At 44.9% G+C, this 19,985-nt stretch overlaps 1 protein-coding gene across 22 annotated transcripts in view; it reads left to right on the plus strand.

Annotated features, from left to right (window-relative positions):
* Dab1 (DAB adaptor protein 1) overlaps positions 1-19,985 on the plus strand; it is a 1,118,143-nt gene that overhangs the window by 842,622 nt on the left and 255,536 nt on the right. For 21 of the 22 annotated variants that reach the window (XM_087660519.1, XM_087660515.1, XM_087660524.1 and 18 more), the window contains 1 exon segment: positions 19,543-19,744. In XM_087660519.1, the coding sequence (XP_087516645.1) occupies positions 19,678-19,744 (67 nt within the window). In that variant the 5' untranslated portion in view covers positions 19,543-19,677. 22 annotated transcript variants of the gene reach the window in all.

Genomic DNA, 19,985 nt, shown 5'->3' on the forward strand with positions numbered 1-19,985 from the left:
CTCAACTGTACTGTGAGGTCTCGTTCTCTTTTGGCTTCACCCCACACTTGCACTGAGTATCATTTCCACAGAAACAGCAAGTGCCTAAAAACTGGGGCACCACATTCTTAATTTTAGCACCCCATCTGCTCTGAGTAATGACACACAGAGATGCACAAAACCATCTTTTCATAGAGCTTCACCCCAGGATTCCTGAGCAAATGCAGGGCCCCTGTGAAAGCTGGTGCTAGCTATGCCCTACCCTGACGTCGTGGCCTTGTGGAAATAGCATCTTTCAACCTCAGATAATGAGCAAGCGGAAAGGCAGGTGGAAGCCATTGGGTTGGAATCTGCACATAGCATAACTGCCCAGCAGCCACTTCAGCAACTGGGGAGCTTGGGAAGTTTGGCTGTCAATCCTCTGCACACTTGGATTGAGGCTGGTTTCCATTCATTGCACAGAGCGTTTCCCTCCAGTTTTCTGTGTGAGCTGGAGTTTTAATAAAGCCATTGTATGACCCTGGATCTAACAACAACTAACTTGATCCTAAGTGAATTACTGTGTGTCCTGGTGATGTTCCCTGCGGGACCAAGTTTGTGATGCCACACTACCTTTGGCTGAGTTCATTATCAGAAATGAACTTCTGAATTATTACAGGAGGCATCTGCTTAGATAAAGTTCTATGCCCCTCTTTGAGTCTCAGCCTCCCTCTTGTGTGAAATGAAAGACACAGGTCATAAATTCCCTTGGCCCTGGGTTCAGTTGTTTGAGTTTCCCCCGGTTAAAGACTGCAGAGTTGTTGAGGGAATTGGAGGAGATCACCGGTGGAACAAGTACTTGTAAACATTATTCTCTTTCACCTTCATGAAGAGGGACAGTGGGGCCAGGGCCACTTTGCATACTTGTCCCAAGAATATTAATACCACAGGATAAAACTTAACACTCAAATTTCAAACAAGCAAGCAAATAGAAAAGATTTTGGCCAGAAATTAAGGGTAACCTTACTTCATGCGTGGCCCTGTTGTTTTCTTTCTCTCTCCCTCTCTCTTTCCCTCTCTGTGTCTTTGTCTCTGTCTCTCTATCTCTGTCTCTCTGTCTCTCTGTCTCTGTCTCTCTGTCTCTCTGTCTCTCTCTCTCACACACACACACACACATACACACACACACACACACACACACACACACACACACACACACGGCATCACTAGCCCAGTAAGCGTGAGATGAAGAGATGAAGTTGGCTTGTGTTGAGTGTCGAGCGTGTTGAAAATGAGAGGTGAGGACAGTTCAGATCATAAAGCATCCAGGTGACATTTAGCTTGCCCAATGAGTTTAGCTGAATATCCATTATTGGGAGCAATGTCTAATGCTATAAACTACTGTTAATCAGCAGAGCTGGTTTTCCTTTGCCTCACCACAAACACCTGGATGTCTGAGTACTTTTTCTCAATCTTGCCGTTTGACCTTTGAGCCTGAACCTCAGTTTCCATTGTGCCTTCGATGAAGATATCCCAGATGAGCACTGCTTCACTGTCTCCTCCTTGGGGTGGGTACATCCCTCAGGGCCACTAACGTCTCATAGTGTGAGAGTTCTTCTGTCCTATAGTATCGGGAAGATAGCAGGAGTTCTGGAAAGCTGTGCTGCCTCTGGTACTGTCTATCACAGCTATGGAGCCGAGCCATCAGCGGCTCGGCACGGTGAACTCCTAGAACTACAGAGTTTATGGTCCACAGCCTCATTCCAGCACCGTCCTATAGTTTGCTGACTGAGAGATGTCACTCTGTCCCTGAGTTTCTTATCTGTGGCACCAATGTAATTTTGATACCGAGTATCCTGTTTAACCTTTGAGATCATTTCACCCAGTTAAAGAACTCGGGTTAGTGGGACAGGGCATAGGGCATTCTCTCCCTCCTCTCTCCCTCCTCCCTTCTCCCTCCTCCCCTCCCTTCCCCCTCCCTCTCTCCTTCCAACCCTCTCTCCCATCTTCTTTCCTTCCTCTTCTTTCTTTCTTTCATTTATTTCTTTGTTCCTTTCCTTTTTTCTTTCAAATACAGACCTGGTTACTCCTGAAGTTTTTCTCTCCTAAGATCACATGGCTTGTGGCTGGTGAGAACCTCACATCTAGATTACAGAACTGCTTAAGCGTGAGGACCTTGACTTCACCAGAGCCTGCCTCTGGCCTCCTGGCTTTATGGCTCTCTCTTTCCAGCATGCCCTACTAGAATCCTCACTGTCCTGAGGTCAGATGTGACTCAGGTGTCTTGGGCTCTCTTTTCTCTCTGAAATGCTCTCTTGCAGCCACCCCCCAGCCACACTCTCCCACCTTGAATGTTTGACTCCGATGCTAATTGTCCCTTCTCTGACAACTGCCTTACAAATGCGCTCCTTTCCAGCTGAAGATGAGACACATGCCCCCACTCTTGTTTTCTTTCCTAGCATCAGCCACATCTGCCATGTTAGGTTTGATTTATCTTTCTGTTTACTGACAGCCTCCCTCCTCCAAAAGAACACCAGCCACACTTCAGAGCTAAATAACACATGGCACAAAACTACTTAAAAATGCACCAAGTGGCCTGTTAGCCATGCTAGTCTGCAGCTATATTTGCAGCAGAGAGGTCTGTACTCTGTGCTCCTTGCCCTGTGTCTTAATTAGGGTTTTATTGCTGTGAACAGACACCATGACCAAAGAAACTCCTATAACAACAACATTTAGCTTATAGGTTCAGTGATTCAGTCCATTGTCATCAAGGCAGGAGTATGGCAGTGTCCAGGCAGGCATGGTGCAGGCAGAGGTGAGAGTTCAGCATCATCTGGAGGCTGCTAGTGGAAGACTGACTTCCAGGCAGCCAGGGTGAGGGCCCTAAGCCCACACCCACCCCAAGAAGGCCACACCACCTAATAGGGCCATTCCTTGAGCCAAGCATATACAAACCATCACACCCTGCTTGCCTTTACAGTAGACCCTTACCTGTGTCTCCCCATGGGACCGCACCCTGCCCCACTCCTCTGCTGATCACTTATCAAAGTCACTAGCTGTAATTCTGAACTGTGCCCTTTGTCCTCCCTCCTTTGGTGGCCAGTGTCGCTGGAGGGCCAGTGCAGCTGCCTCCCTAAGGTGTTTGACTCTGCGGCTTGGTGAACATGGGTATTGTGCTATTTAATTTCATTTAACTTTTTATCTCAGGGTAGAGATCTTTATTAGGAATAAATGCGCTCAGCCTGTGGGCTTTTGTTTGCTTTCAGCATGTTGAGGTATTTCCCATGAGTTCTTTCTCCCTATGCCTGAGGTTCTGAGTACATTTTCTAGAAGCCACTCTATGAAGCTGACTCAGGGGAAATTATGTTAGAAACAGAGGCCTCTTTCTCTAGAGTATGCAAAAGTTTGATTGTCTTTTTAATTCTTAAAGTTTTTTTTCTTGAAGTTCTTATTGTCCTTCTGAAAATACCTTTGGAAAGTGAATCACTGTAGATGTTAATAATCTGTGTGTGGGGAGAGCAGTCAGTGATGAAAGCTATGCTATTCTTTGGACCCCAGAGGTGGCCAGATGGAATGAGAACCAGGTGACTTGACTACTGGTTCTGCATACTGTCCTAATTGGGTGACTTGTACAACTCAGTCAGTCTGTCTCTAGGATGTGAACCCTCCCTTGAGCAATGACAGCTCTAGGCCATCTCCAATATCCTGCCTGCTTTCCAATGATGGCCTGGAAGCCCGAACACTGGGGTCTGACTTGCCCTTCCCTAAACCTCTGCTGGTGGGAGCTCCAGGTGGACCACTCTCCTTCCCAGGGCCTTCCTTTCTCCATCAATACACTGAGGACTGAAGTCCCTGCCAGGTATTTTCCCAGCAGTATCAAGAGCATTTTATTTGGGCATACTGATGTGGAAATACTTTTGAGCCTTCAGGCCTTGTGATTATTTGAAGCAACTTCTTTTTTTTTTTTAATCGTTTGATTTTTTTTCTGGCTATGTGCCACCAGAAAGGAGGGATAAAAGTGGGAGGATGAAAAGGCATAGCATATCATCCTGACAGTTTCTAAATTCTCCCTTTAAAATACATTGGGTTTATGTCTCCTTTTTGAGTTTTTTTTCTTTCTTCTTCTTTTTTTTAATCTCCACTTTACATTCTAAGTTCTTGACTTGAGCTTGGGGAAAGGGCTCCTGGCTTTCATGCAGCTTTTCCAAGGCCGATTTGATATTCCTAGACTTTCACCTCTGATTTTCTGTGGGTGTTTTCCTCTGGAATTCCTGCCTGGAGGAGATCTTTCCTAGCTTCCTGCTGATCACATGACCTCTCCTCCTTGGTGGACCTAAACTACTGAACTTCGAGAGACTTACAGATGGCAGAGGATTTACAGGGCTATTAAACTGCTTTGTCTACGCTGCCAGTTCCTGGGCACTGAATGAAGTCCAGCTCAGTTATTGTTGTTCTTGTTGTTGTTTGGTTTTGTTTTGCTTTTTGGTTTTTGGTTTGTTGTTGTTATTTTTGTCTTTGGTGTGTGTGTGTGTGTAACCCAATGAAATACCTGAAGTAATTAATTTACTAGTTTGGCTCTTCTAAGCCATTTAGAGTGAATTTGATCATCATAATCTTGATCCATTCTTTTCTCTGAAGAATGTTGCTAATTTAATTGTAAACTTTAATGATCAAGGTTTGGAGATCCTTCCAGAGAGAACATCCTCAGTAGCCCCATAGCCATGGCCAGGGAGCAGAGACTGAGTAGATAGTGAAGGGGGTGTGGTCTCACAGGGTGGGGCTGAGTAGAGAGGGTTGGGGTAGAAGATTCAGGTTTCTTGGTGTCAACCAGGATGGGAATCCTCATACCCACATCCCTAGACCCCATGCTCTAGATTACCAGTCTAGAACTGAGACTCTCATTAAGGAAGTATAATGAAGGCCCAGGAGTCAGGTGCTATTTTTAAGGTATGAAAAAGATCCTTGAGCCCAAAGACATGGATTCTAGTTTTATTTTTAGCGATTGTTTGCTGGGTGGCTTCTCCAGCCAGGGTAGCACAAGACCAGTATCATCTGCTTGCCTGGGTTGCCATGAGAAGAGGACAAGAACGCAATAGAGAAGGTACTTGGTAAACCATGACAGTGGCTATGAGCCAGAAAGAGCCCCTAAAGGAGTCTGCAGGGCGCCCTTCCCCTCGGGTCCCTGGGCTCCTTTCTTGTCTCTGTTGTTAAGTGCTGACAAGGCTTGCTGTCTTCCAAGTCAATGAAAATGGGAGGTGAGTGTGGAGGAGGGGAGAAGAGAGGGGGGAAGGAGGAAAGGAGAGAAGGAGGGAGAGACAGTGGGAGATAGAGATAGAGATAGATTGGGGAGAGAGAGAGAGCTTGGGGAGAGAGAGGGAGAGAGAGAGACAGACAGAGAGAGAGAGACAGAGACAGAGACAGAGAGAGACAGAAAGAGAGAGGGAGAGAGACAGAGAGAGAGAGAGAGAGAGAGAGAGAGAGAGAGAGAGAGAGAGATTGGGAGAGAGTGCGAGAGAGTGAGAGTGCTTGCTAGTGTTAGTTCTGTTTAAGCCTCAGGCCTCCACCTCCACTGGAGCCTTAAGCAGCTCACCTCTGCTGCCCTGCTGAGAGGTAAGGGGAGTTAATGATGAAGTGTCAGAGAGACACTTGGGGGCTTTTAGAAACACTGTCCCATGACACGACATACAAACATGCTGTCAGGTGGCAGAACAGCCATCCCTGCATCTTTAATCATCCTGCCATTCTTGTTAGCCATAATCCAGAGCCTTCTTTGAGGACAGTGTGGGAGACCCTCAAGCCTGTGAGCCTAGCACTCCTTTTAAAAGTTTGCACAAGGAGGGACTACCCAGCAAGCTCCTATTCAGCAGGCAGAAATTAATCTGAACGGTTCTCCGAATTTACCAGGCAAGTGCTTGCCTGAATAGACAAGGAGCCTAAGGGGATTTTTTTGTGGGAGTGATGAGCTGTGAATCTCAATATGATATGTGTGTAAAAAAAAAAAAAAAAAAAAAACAACAACACAACATCGGTCTGTTGTAAGAGAGAAAAGAATTTCGGAGTGTTTGGCAAAGTAGGTTATTTTTAAACTGAGAAAAAATAGTATTGTAGGGATTTGAAAGATTTCACAGCTTTATTTATTCAGTTAATATATATGTGGGAGTTTCTTGCATCTTATTAAGACAGGTGCAGAGGAAAATGCAAGGGAAATAGATGACCATCTGTGCCTCAGGTGGCCCTCAGGCTCTCGGTGGCACGAGATACAGGTAGGTAAGACTGACAGTTGATGCAAGGCAGGCTGGTTTTATGGGGACATTGACGCGTACACTTTAAGCCAGGTATTCTTGGGTATGCTGGATTCTGTCAGGGAAACAGTGTCTAGGACTAGATATCCTAGTTTGTGCCTTAGTTTCTCCTACTGCAAAATGGGTCTAATAACATCTTCCGGGCTAAGCAAGGATTCAATGTGGCAGGAGTTAAGTCATGCTTAGAGCAAACCTGGCCCAGCGGAGGCACTTGGAGTGTCAGTCTGCTTCCCTGACAGCATCTCCTTTCCTTTCTGTGCTCCATCTCAAGCACATAGATATGTGTGGGGTTCCTTAAGCTTTTAAAGAATGTTCTTCCTAGAATCTGAACTGGGATGGTGAACATGTCTTTTCCACGTCCCTCTAGGTCGCTCTCTTCTCTTCCCCAACTTTCTCCCTTGAATCTTAGAGACTGGCCTGTATGGGCCATCTCAGTCTCATTGTCTGCCTGTCTGTTCACCCTTAAGTCTGTGATTTCCAGCTTCATTTTTTAGTTTCTTTCTACTGGGTTGCCTTTGTTCTATCACCAAACGTCGAAGCTCCATTTAAAGCAGCCATTTCTCTTAGTTCTGGACAACCTTTGCCAGGCTTGGCAAAACTAAACTGCTCTATTCCTGGGATTCTACACTGCCTTTGAGGTGTCCCTTAAGCACAACTCGCTCTTACATAAGCAATCTCCTTATGAAACCTGCTGAGCAATCTTACTATGAGTTCGAGATCCTCACTGAAATAGCAAAGAGGGAACGGAGTTTAAATCGCTGAGGCGCTGTGGCATTGGGTGCCTGTCATGCTCTGAATCTGTGTTCTCCTGAGCAGCTATGGTATGTGTGCACGAGGAATGAGTTATGGTTGGGGGAAGATGTCCTGGACTGGAGCCTGGGGGTCAGGTGAAGTTAGGATATCACATCGCATTTCTCAAAACAGAAACAATTTGTTGACACTTGGTTTCTTTATTCATTTTGATGAGTATACATTGACTAACCAGTTTGTATATGGTATAGGAGATAAATATTAGAAAAATTTTCTTTTTCGTTCCAAACACTTATATATGAATAAAATGGAAGGAAGGGCAAATGATACATAATGCATTCCCTCTCTCACTCTTCCTCTCTCACGCTGAAGCCAAGTGTGGAATATGCTGCCTTCCGTGTCCACTCAGAAGACATTTTAAAAAAGATTCCAGTTCTTGGTTTCACGGAGGTAGACCGTGAAGCTCATAGATGTTGGGAGGCAATGTTGGGTCATGTCTCAGAGTTGATGGAAGCATAGTTTGTGATCTCAAGATTCAAGAGGCTAAGTCTGTGGAGCTCATGTGTCTTCTTGGCCAGCCCCAAAGAGCAACAGCGGTGTAAGCATTTGGGTGACAAAGATTAGCAGATGTGCTTGACTGGATGCTGTAGGTAACTCAAAGCCCCATCCCTGGGGCTTGGAGGATATCCCCTGCTGTGGCAGCAAGGCCCTAAGTAACAGTTCATGCTGGAGTCTAGGAACAGCCATGCATGCAGCTTCTCCTCATGAGGACTGGAGTATGCTTTCCTAGCAGTAGGGCTCTTGGCTGCCTTCTAGGAACTAAAACTAAAATAATCTGTGGTCCCCATAGTTTGGGACTTTGCTCCCTGAATTGGGTGCCCTAAGCTTCTACTCCTAAAGTGACCTCTGTGCTAATCATGAACTTTCTTTCAACCTATGGAGTGATTCACAGACCCTGCCGGGTCCCTGCTGTGTGGCCTCAGGGCTGCTCCCAATGCTGGTCTTGTGGAGAGAGTGAGCATCAGCCAGCTGAGCCTCTTGAAGAACAGCATATGGCTATCTTTTCCTGTATTCATTTGGGCAGATTTTCTTGCTTGGCTTCAGAATGAAGGATCAAACCCAGGTGTGGGTAGCTGGGACTGGACTTAGGTAAAGGGAGTGTAGGAAGCAGGGTGGCATTAACATCGGCATGTGACTTCTTCTGGTCAAAACAAACTGACAAGTTTCAGAATTTGAGGCTGGACATCTGTGGAGGCCATTAGTCTCTCTATCACTGTTTGCCCTCTGGTGCCAACAACTGATAGTCATTCTATATGCAAAAATACATCCTTGGCCTCTCAGTGTCTGCATGGTCTTATCAATCTGAAACATCATATTTCCTCTAAACCTCATGAGCTCAAAAATCTGCATTTCATCCTCTAACTCATTTCCATCATTTCCCAGAAATTAGAGCATGAACTCTTTGGAGGGACTTTTTTTTTTTTTTTTTTTTTTGCCTCTTACCAGCACTTCCCTCTCTGTGATGAATATTTTAGATGGAGCTCATCATGTCTGCCAATAGCCTTCCGTGGTCATTTCGGTTTTCAGTGACCCAGTCAAGTTTCAGGGCCGTAAGTAACATACACCGTGGTGCACTTCTTGATCTGTAAGAGAGAGGAGTCCTACAGGCCCTGAGGCTTATGGGAACTCTCTTCACCGTCATTCTCATCTCTGAAGTCTGCTACCAGTTAGAATCACCTACGGAACCTTTTGTCCAGTGCCTGGGATGTACCCACACGAACCCATCAAATGAGAGTACCAGAGTGACCTTCAGCATGAACCGACATGTACTGCTTGTAATGATCGTGGGAGCTGTCATGTGTACCGTCTCCTGAGAAACAATCCCTTGTGCACAGGAGAAGCAGGTCTGTGGTAAGAGGAGGAGTCCCCTTGCAGGAGTGTTTGAGGTGAAGCGCTTTTGGACTTTGACCCATGAATCAGAGAGGAGCTTTTCTGGGAGCACAAACAGCCTTCAGTGTTGCTTAGTTGCTTGGGAGTTGCCAAGAGTGATTGTGTTTTTGTTTCTGTGAGATGGCTCAAATAAATACTCGCACAAATCAGGAAACAACAGAAACACGACTCCCTTTGTCCGGGCGTCCGTCCTCATTTCCGTTTTCAGGAAAACACAGCCCCACGGTTAGCATTGCTGCCTATGTTTTTTTGTCAGGGAGATAATTGTGGAAATTGGGCTGCTTCCCGTAAAGTGCAACTCCTTTTGTGGAGAAAAATTGAGGCATCCATGTATCCCATTTTATAGTAATTGAGATTGGACTAGCAGACCATTAGCAGGGCGAAGAAGATGATAGCCTGTTTTGGGGGGGTTTTTTGTTTTAGTTTTTTTTTTTGTTTTGTTTTGTTTTTTTAAAGGAAGGTGGTAAAAATTTGATGTTTGAGAAGAGAGGGGAGAAAAATAGGTTGTCAGTGGTGGGAGAGAGCATGCCACCTGTCTCTACTTTCTGTGGGGGTTGCGGATGGCTTCTGTTAGCAGGACCCTTGAGTGGCCAGATGGGCAGAACTCTTGTAAGAGAAGTAGTCTAATGATCACTGCGTTCTGGAAGCTGTTGGGATGAGTCTATGCCCAAGGTCAGACTGGAAAGCCAGGTAGCATGGCAGCATCTGTTGCACTCTTCCCTCAGCTCCCTCAGTCCTCCTCCCTCTCTCTTTGAAGATAATAAAATGCAGCCTGTGGAAGGGAGAGAAAACAAGGGCTTGCTATATTTTAAGTAAATCAGCAGGTCAAAGCTGCCAAATGCAGCATTTGTTTATTTAAAGCCCCTCTTTTCTGAGAGGGACTCATTACATACTTGTCTCTTCTTTCTGTAAGACGCCAGGGGACAGCAGTCATTTTGTGTCAGTCATACACACATTGCAAGGGGACACACATAGAGGAGAGGAGCAAGGTTCAGGGAAGAGGAGCAAATGAACAGTGTATTTGCCTGGGCAGTACAGAGGGGGTCAAAATAAGGACGAGCACGGTGGCTAAATGGACCCATGAGGGCTCCCAGAGAGTTGCTGTGTTGCGGGAGCCAGTGTGGTGCCTTGCTGGGACCTTTGTCCTGAGTGGATGAAGCAGTAGGCAGTCCATGTTCCACCTCGCTAAACCTCGTGGCATCTGGAGTCAGCTCTGCAGAGTAGCACTGAGAGGCTGAACATTGAACCTGTTTGATTGGCAGACACTGATTAATAGCTCTGCTCTTACCTTTCCTGCATGAAGATTCATGTATCTGGGACTTCTCAGGTAAGGGCCATGGGATAGGAGAAGCCTTTAAACCAAGGAACTCTTCTCATACAGGCATGCCATCCTTCCCCATCCTGGTTGCTGGCCCCCAGAACCTGGGTAGCGCTTGAGCTAATACAGTTGTGAGAGAACTGGAACATTCCCTGTTGCTCCCCCTCTGGTACCAGCCAGTAGTCACCTTGCAGCTGTAAAGAATGGCCAAAATCTGCACCCGTTCATGTGCTTGCCTGGTTTCCTTGCTATTGCTATAACTGAATTCCCAAGATGTCGGGCGGTTTATAAGAATAGCTCATGTTTCTAATTCTCTGTCCTTATTGACTGTATCTGTCTCCTCCTCTAACGTATCTCTCTCAGTCTCTGTCTCTATGGTCTCCATCTCTCTCTGTCAGCTAGAGCTTTGCTTCTCAATATGGCTGGCATTCCTAGCTTTTCAGGAGTCAACTGGAGCATGCCTTCTCCCTGTCTCACTCCACGCCGTAGTTATTGACAACATCTACTGATGCCATTTGACCCCAGACTGAGGTAGAGCCCTATCTGCTGTGCACCCCTCTGCCAACTTCCCTCCTGCTACAGAGTGGCTATCTCTGGTTACCTACCTAGGAACCGCTTGATTGACTTGATGCTGGGGTAACTTGTCTTTACCTCTCTCTGAGCCTTTAGAGTAGAGGATTTCAAGAGAACCGGTTTTTAGTAGCCGCTTTACCAGTGACTCGGCCACCTTGCCTTTGAGCTTTCTTATGTGCTTCCTGCACGATACACTGGGGTCCTGTGTCTGTGGATGACGTCATCCAAAGGTGGCAGGTATGCTTCTATTCAAAGTGGGGTGGAGTGATGCCTAACTATGACAATAGACACGTAGCTATATTAAAAGATAGGGAATAAAGGGAGCAGAGAGATTGCTCTGGGTAAGAGCACTTACTGCTCTTCCTGAGGACCTGGGCTTGATTCCCAGTGTCTACATGGCAGTTTATAACCATCCGTAATTCCAACTCCAGAGGATGTGGTGCCCTCTACATAGTACAGATACGTTATACACAGATGATGCCAGTTCCAGGGGCTCTACCACCCTCTTCTAACTTCCATGGGTACCATACACACATGTGGTACACAGACATACACGCAAGTAAATCACTTTTACATGTCTAAAATAACGCAAACTTTAAAAGATGGGAATTAAGACTGAGAAAAGGCAAGAAGGAGAAGTAGGAAGAGGACAGCATCGACCAGAGGGAGCAAAAAGGAAGTGGCTCGTAGATTCCATGCTGCTTGGTTCATTTGGCTTCTGAAAACACTGGCCAAGATAGAGAGTTCCCCCATTTCGCAGATGAGGAAATTGAGGCTGAGTGATGAAATAGCACATGAATCCGAAGCTATGTGGGCTGGCATGTAGGAGCCAGTGGTGGAGTCAGGCAGGATATGAATTCAGCCTCCAGACTGCCTTTTAAGTTTAGAGCCCGCTACTCTGTGCACTGTTGTTATGGAATAAGTGACCAGGCTTTTAGAAGAGCTCCTAGTATTATTGTTAGCAATGGCAAGGTGACTTGAGAGTACACTTAGCCTACCTTCCTGTCTGTCTGTCCATCTGTCTGTCTGTTTCTTTAAGTTTTTTTTTATTTTGTTATTGTTTTGTTTTGCTTTTCCTTATATGGAGTTTCAGGTAACCCAGGGTGGCTCAGATTTAGTGGTAGCTGAAGGTGGCCCTGACTTACGGATCTCGCTGCCTCCATCTTCCAAGTGCTGGGATTATATCTCTGCTCTCACACCTTTTAAAATACCCTCGTTGTTGCAAAGTGAGTTTTCATGGTCCTAAACTATTTAACGAAACTATAGGATCTATAGTGAAACAAAATGCCCCTAAGCATGCCGTGTGGCTCTCACAGGAACTCCTTTAATTTGCCAGAACCTGGCTCTGAATGTTTAGCCTTGGGTTTGAATAGACAAAGGCGTATTCCAGAGTCCCTGGCTTCTGGAGGCTGCAGCCCTTGCAGTGGCTCCTCCTGCCTTCGAGCATGCCTTGTCCCTTTACCAAGCACACTCCTCAGACCTTGCCCTTCTTCCCATTCCTGTCAACCATTGCTATCCCATCTTATAGGTGTACAATCTGATAAACTTATACATAGCCTAATTCTAGATTTTTCCCCAGAAAAATAAAACCGACAGGTATTAGATAGCAAGGTATCATTTCTGGTTTTACATTAGTTTTCAAAGAAGAAATAGGTTTTGCTCATAAACTATTTTAAATGAGTTAGGCCTACCTCCAGTTTGGATGTATAAAAGTTATAGTGCTTTGGACCAGCAGGATGGTTCAGAGAGGAAAGGTGCTTACTCTGCAAGCCTGGAGACCTGAGTTCTGTCCCTGGGAGTTGGAGAGAACTGATTTCATGGAGTTGTCCTCCTCCTCATATGTGCTATGACACACATGTCTGCCCTCATATCTCTTCCTCCTTCCCTCCATTCTTCCCTACTTTCTCCCCTCCATTTCTGTCTCTCTCTCTGTCTCTGTCTCTCTCTCCCTCTCTCTCTCTCATATACATACACACACAAATAAATAAATAAATAAACAAACAAACAAACAAATAAATAAATAAAGTAAAAACATGAATCATTTCTGCTGGTACTGTGTGCTGAGGTCTGAGCTATGCTGTAGTGTGTGTGTGTGTGTGTGTGTGTGTGTGTGTGTGTGTGTGTGTGTAAAATGGCAAAAAAGTGAAGAGATATGAGTTCACTTAAGCCTTTTACTTAAGCTGACAATGATAATGTTGTATCTCATGTGATTTGTGATGTTATAGCCACTACATGCATGTACTACATGCATGTACATAGTTTTCTTCTAGATCATTTCAAAGTAATCTAGACATGTCTTGGCCATTCTAAATATTTGATGTATTTCCCCAAGAACAGATATATTCTCTTACTTAACCATAGAAAAGTTGTCAAATAATTTAACATTGATACAGTCTTGTTGCCTAATATAGTTTTAATTGTCACAAAGACTTCCACTATAGTACGTTCTTTCTCTTCACAACAGAACCCTGCACATACGTCATATCTTTGATGTATTTACTTCATTTTCATCAAAACTCTCTCTAGCCCCTCTTTGTGGTTTATTGCAGTTTTGGAGAGCAGAGCCCCTCACTGCCTCCCAATTTGAGAGGTGTAACCTGAGCAAATACCTGGCCAGGAGACTTAGCAGGGTCTGAGGAGCTGTGTTTTCAGGCTGTGCCTCCCCTGTGTCCTCCGTGTTGGCACTGATCTTCATAATTTAATCGAGATGTTGTTCAACTCCTATTGCATGATTACAGATTTCCCCTTGGAGCCCACAGATTAAGCGGGAAGACACTTTAAGACCTGCAGAGTCCTATTCCTCATGAAAAACTCCCAGATCTACATTTGTCTAGGATTAGTATGTGACTCATCTCTGTTCTGCAAAATGTCGCTGAATAGTCGCAGTGCTCCCTGGGTACTATCATTCTGTGTCAGCTTCCACTCTGTATGAGGCAGCCTCCCAGCTGCCCCCTTTGCTCACCTGTCAGCAGGGTTGGGCATATCCGGCATAGCTCCAGAGATTGGGGCCTGACTGGGATGGTGAAAGACTAAAGAAACAGCAAACACAAAGAAACACAACAGAACAAGGACCAGCTGGAGTGGGTGCTCGAGTGGCAAAACCTCAGCCTCCTGGGAGCTCAGCAAGTCTCTCACATAGAGTTGAACAGAGGAGCAGAGTTATTCAATACTTCTGGATATGAAGGTGAGGTGATTGTATTCAAGTTAAGGGGGAGGCAGGGATTAGGTGTACAATGAGACCAGTAGAAACAGTATCTGTAGAAAAACAAATTAGGCTCTAAATATCCAGGTGGTAGGGAAGCTATGAAGGATATTTTTTCACATATTGTCAAGACCTAGTCCCTTGAGCACAGTTTTGTATCTCTCTCAGGCCTAGGTCATGGGGTCCTTGATATGATTGTGCCCATGTCAGCGTTAGCAGGACTTAACTCATGTGGTCCTTCTCGCTTCCTACATGTATGGATTTATGGGTTTCTATTTTATTCAATGATGTATCATTTCCTGTCATCTTGCTGCTTAAATCATTCCATGCGAGGTGGTCCTGGGACCTTTTCTCCTGTAGTTTTACATCAAGCACTTCCTCACATTTGGAAGAAAATGGCATTTGACCTGGTCTTATTCCTGTACACTCACTCCAGTATCCGCTTCTTATGTATAAATGCAGGTAGAGGCCACCCTCCACGTTGGGGTTATCTCACTGTCCCCAGGACTCCTTCCTTCTAGATCTTTTTAGGGATGAAAACACACACAAGCACACACACACATAAACATATGTGTGCACACACACAGCTTAGGTTTCATTCCCTGAAACCTCCAATTTCAAATCTGCCGTGTAGTGTTCTTTCCTGCCTTACTCTTCTATATCCAGGATCGTATCTGCTCCTTCGCTGAGCACCTCGACTCCCAAGACACCAGTGCACTTCCCCCTTGCTCTGTAGAACGTCAGGGATAGTTTCCAATTCTTTTGCCTGTGGCAATACAGAAAGCAGAAAAACCTTGTAAACAGGTTTGGCGTTCCTATTTTTGACTTTGGGTGCTTCTTCTGCCCAAGATGGATTGTTTGCAGTTAAACCACCGATTCCTAAGTGGCTCGATCTCTTTCCTGTCCAGACTTGGCATCACTGGGCTTCTGATTTCTTATGGCACATAAACTGAAGTAATCTGCTTTGTTTTTTTTTCCAGTGTCCCCCAGTTCTTGTCTACAAAGAACTACCAGCTGTCACCCTCTGTCATGACACTTCAGCCTGCCACCTGGCCACTGCACCACCCCACCCTCTTTTGTATAGAAATCCTCACTCTTTCCCGGCTTATTTACTCCGGTCCTTTTTAAAACAAAAACAAAAACAAAAACAAATAAACAAAAAAAGCTTTCAATTTAGGTCTTGCAACAACAACAGCAAAAGGTACTCTGCTTTGGATATTGAGCTGGCCTTGCTTGGGTAGAGGACACTTGCTCTTACTTTCGAATTCCTCGCACCAGGCAGGAATGTGCAGTTTTTAATTTACGGGTGAGGAAAGCAGAGCTGTGTGCCTGTGCATTGCACACATGTGTTCCTTGCTGAACTGGCCCATTTCATGTGCTTATAGTTTGGACAACACCAAGGAAGGTTTCCTGTAGTGCCAGCCGCCGTGGCAGTGGGTACAGTTTAGAGTGGTACACATCTGGAGAGACGATCCTGAGTAATGTCTTCAGGTTTCCAGGCACTCATTGTCTTCTTCTTTTAAAAGGGAATATGTACCCTTCTTGGCGTGTCATATTATGACTTTTCAGCTGAGGTGCAAGTTTCATAGCATAAGATGAACCGTTTTAAGTGTGTTTTTATTGCACCTATCACATACGATACTTGCAAACCCAGCCTTCATCCCCATCTAATTCCAAAATATTTTCATCACCCCCTAAGATTGACCTTGGGCCCATTGAACAGACTCTTTCACCATCAGCATTGTCCAAACAAGCACTGACCTGCTTGGGGTCGGGGGAATTTACCTGTCTTAACCATTTCCTGGAAATGAAACATACACTACGCAGCTGTCTTTGTCTAACTCCTTTCACTTGGCTGGTGTTGCCAAGGTCCCTCCATGTTACAGCTTGTGTCTCTGCTACGCTCATTTTAACACTGAGTAATGGTCCACGGGACAGAAGGACCACACATGCCTTATTCATTCGTCCATGGATGTGCAGCGAGAGCTGAATGACGGAGCAGACTGACTTCTGCTTCATTCTAAGCCATCCATGTATTTGCCGTGTGGCCTTGGATAAGTCCTCACATAGCTGCATTCCAAATTTCTCATTGCTGAAGAAAAATCTGACATCTAACTCTTCATGCTGATGAAATGATTGACTAAGAAATGTCTGAAAAGTTTATAGCCTCAATAAGCAAGACTCTGGTAGGGGAAAGAGCATATAAATATGCATTATAGTATGTGTTTTTCCTTGTGTTTGCTCTATTAGAGTTACCAAAACCTCCCTGCTTTGTTTTCCAAGAAGAGGCCTATCTGTTTCTTCTGTTTTGTGGTAGGGTGGGGTTTGGCCCCCACACCATCTCTTCCCCAACCTGGGATTTTACATTTCGGAAGCAGTTCACCAGACAGAATGTCTGTAGTGAAATGTTACATAATTCACATTTAGACTTGAAGAGCTCATTATAAAAAACCTGACACACTTCAGAAATATTAAATTACTGCAGATTGTGTGGAGCAAAGAAACATTATTGAAGCATTTCAAAATTCCAGACGAGCCTGAATTTAACTGATAGGGTTTCACAGCTTTTACTGGGGAAAATGATTTGAGTTGTCACATGGTTTCTGGCCCTGGAGGGCTTTAATCTCCTTAATTACAAAGAAATGAATTTCCTAAATAATTTGGAGTTACTTCACAGATTTTGCTCAACCTCTGGCTCTTGGAAAATTAAAGGGGATGCACGGCCCTGCTGTGCGCGTTTTCCACTGTAGCTTTCCTATCTAAGTTTCCATTCAGAATGGCTCTGGTGTTTCCCAGCATTACTGATATGGGGAGGCACTTCAGAGATTCACAAGTAATGCTCACAGTACTCGAATGTATCATATTTTGCCAAACAAGAGACTCTAGATACTCAGGGGAAATGGAGAGGTGCTAGATGTTGCCTTTTGAAGTCAACGGAGAGAAAATAGTCCAAATTTCATCCATTTTCATAGAACAGCTTTTGAGAATTTCTGAAATAAACTCACGCCTGTGAACTCCTTTCTATATTTAGGAATTAGGCACCTACTGTATACAACACCTGAAGAATGGGGAAGATCTGATACCCTGCCACTTCCTGTACTTTGTCCATTCTCAGGAAGCAGACTTAAGCTCTCCCAGTTTCCCCTCCACATGTGGTCTCATACTGGACACAGAGTCTTGATTAGACCATATAAGAAACTCTGGCCTCTTATTTATCAAGTGATTAGCAAGAAGGCCTGTGAGTCCAGTTTTCAGACCTGTGACAGGTGTGCTCCCACCTAGTTCGACAGTGACTCTCTTGTTTGGGCAACATTAGCTCCATCATCCAGGTGAAGAAGCTGAGGCAGGGAAAGCTCCATGGCTTCCTCAGTGTCACATGGCTGACTGGGCAGCTATCAAAACTCTGGACTTAGCCAAAAAAAAGTATGGCAGAAGTGTTCCACTTTACCAGAGAACTCAGGATGTTTCCCAATTGGACAGTCTTTTTGAAGTGAACCTCAAACAGTTGGATGGTTCAAGGCAGACCTAACAGAAGCGAAGCGATGGCAAGCAGAGGCACCGGGAGGGATGGGAAGATGACCCCCGGTGCCTCGCCCTCCTGCCAGACTTGAGCTCCCTTCCGTTTATTGGATTAGTGATTTCCAGTCTCTTCTCCATTGCACATGACAGGCCTTCCTCCTGTTTAAAAAAAATACTCATGCATTCACTCACCTGTCTGTTCTACATGTGGTTATGGGGTCCTTTCCTCTGTGTGTTCGACAAAAGTGTTGTAGTTTAGGATCCTGTAGAATATGGTAACCCCATGCACTGCTTTAATGAGAGCAAACCAAAGTATGTGCTTGCTCCTTTGTGCCCCAGCACGTCCAGCACTTATGTTGTCTTTGGTTCTGGTCGTACAAGTGTCGTGCGTCTTTTCACAGCACTGACGCTTCTGCTAGGTTTCACTTCTTTGTGGACTAGCAGCAGACTATCAGAATTGCATGGTATTTGTTTACGCACAGTCTATACTAGAGTCTAGTAAACACTGCAATAGAACGATAGATATTAAGACTATGTCAGTATCTGACCAATAACTGTGTCCTGTGGGACGTGTCTTTGGAAAGAAGGTGTTGGTATGTATGAAATGCCCCAAAGATGATGAAGAAAGTCTCGCTTTTAATGTGTGGTTTCAGAAAGTCCATTCTACAAAGGCAGTTATCTCTTGTCTTTACCTGTAACCTTAGATCTTCTAATTCAAGTGCTTCCACACAGAGACGGTGTCCTTGGAAAGAAAGTAATTAGGTTATTTTTTTTAAAAAATCCAACCAGCTATCATTGAATAAGGTGGACATTGCCTCACAATTAAGTTTGAATGTAATTTTCTATGGCTTTCATAGTAAGCCTTATAGTTAAGCCATCTTTAATTGTCATGATTAAGAGGGTTAGGTCATTATTCTTTATGAGCTGCGACTGGCATGTGAGGCCAGTCCTCTTAGATTAAGCAGTTCCAATTGTGTAGAATGAGCTAAAAACTGGTTGTACGATTTTAAGAAACATTTCTAGTATCTTTTGTTTTTTTCTTAATATCGATAGCAGATAACTAGTGAGATGTTTATTCTCAGTGGATTCTCGGCTACAACTATCAGATAGGGGCTGGGGAAAAACTATTGACAAAGGCAGTATGTTTATTCAATTTAAATGAGATCTAAGGCGACAGTGCATGTGTAGCATTGAGGTCAGCGTTTTGAGCGTGTCTAGTAAGTGCATAGTAAATGCTAGCTTTAATTGAAGTGTCTGTTGTTCTAATCATCGTCACTCTCCCTCTAATGGTATCCATTCTTCATAATACCTAGTGTGGTGTAATATATGCTCAGGAAAAGACAGAGTGAACAAAATGTGGGTCTCCCATTCCCGTCTCTTTTCCTTTCTTTCCCCACATTAAATGCTTGTCTGCCTTTACAGCTAAGGGAAAAGCTGACATAAAAATTGGCTTGCTGCAAACTTCCTCAGCCCCATTTGTCACCTTACCCTTGGAGCCCAATTGCATGTCAACTCTATGTCCCCTCTGATGCCTGCCAGTGAGGGACAGACGGCAGGTCACTCCCCTATGATCTGCCTTAGCTGCTCAGGCTCTGATCAAGCTTGGTTGATGGATGGGTGGCCTGTTGTTGGAAATGTCTCCACAGGGCTGGTCAGGAAATATGTCTTTGTGATATTTTCTGGGTGGCATCTAGTGCTTGGCCATCAGGAACATGGGCAACAAAGGGCTGGGGTTTGCTGCTTTTGAAAATCTAAGTTTCTTAGCTTGCTAAACAGCTTTGCAAAGAATGTGCTCATTCTCATTGTGTAAACCCCAGCCATGGCCTCATAAACTCAGACTGAGATGAACAAATTCATTCACAAAGACTGAAATGTTCTTGCTGGTGCATGTTGGCTGGTTCATTTCCTCACATTTCTATTCAGCCCTATGAGGACCATGATTCTGACTATTTTCTTGCCTTGACTTGCAGCACTCCGACAGAGTGAATGACATGTGCGGCCCGGGGTGTCCTTTCTGAAGGGAGGAGCCTTTCTCTTGGAGAGGATCCTCGATGAGCCTGGCCAAGGCCCGGGGTCTGTGTGAAGAGGACTAAGGATTAAGTAGGATGTCAACTGAGACAGAACTTCAAGTAGCTGTGAAAACCAGCGCCAAGAAAGACTCCAGGAAGAAAGGTAGGGCTAGCCAAGTGCCCTTCACAAGGCTGCTTTTCTGTGTTAACTCTAGAATGATGGAAAAACAGAGTTATGCAGCAGGTGCCATTTTTATGGTGATTTTGTGCTCATATCTTGATGGCTATTCTTTGCCAGGTACAATCCTTAGTTATTTCTGTAAGACACAGGGCCCTTCTGTTTTTGTCATGCAGCCATTTCTCCATCAAAGTCAACTCCTGTTGTCCTCTGTCTCCAACTCTGC

Source organism: Rattus norvegicus, chromosome 5, assembly GCF_021556685.1.
Source record: "Rattus norvegicus strain SHRSP/BbbUtx chromosome 5, alternate assembly SHRSP_T2T, whole genome shotgun sequence".
NCBI lineage: Eukaryota > Metazoa > Chordata > Mammalia > Rodentia > Muridae > Rattus > Rattus norvegicus.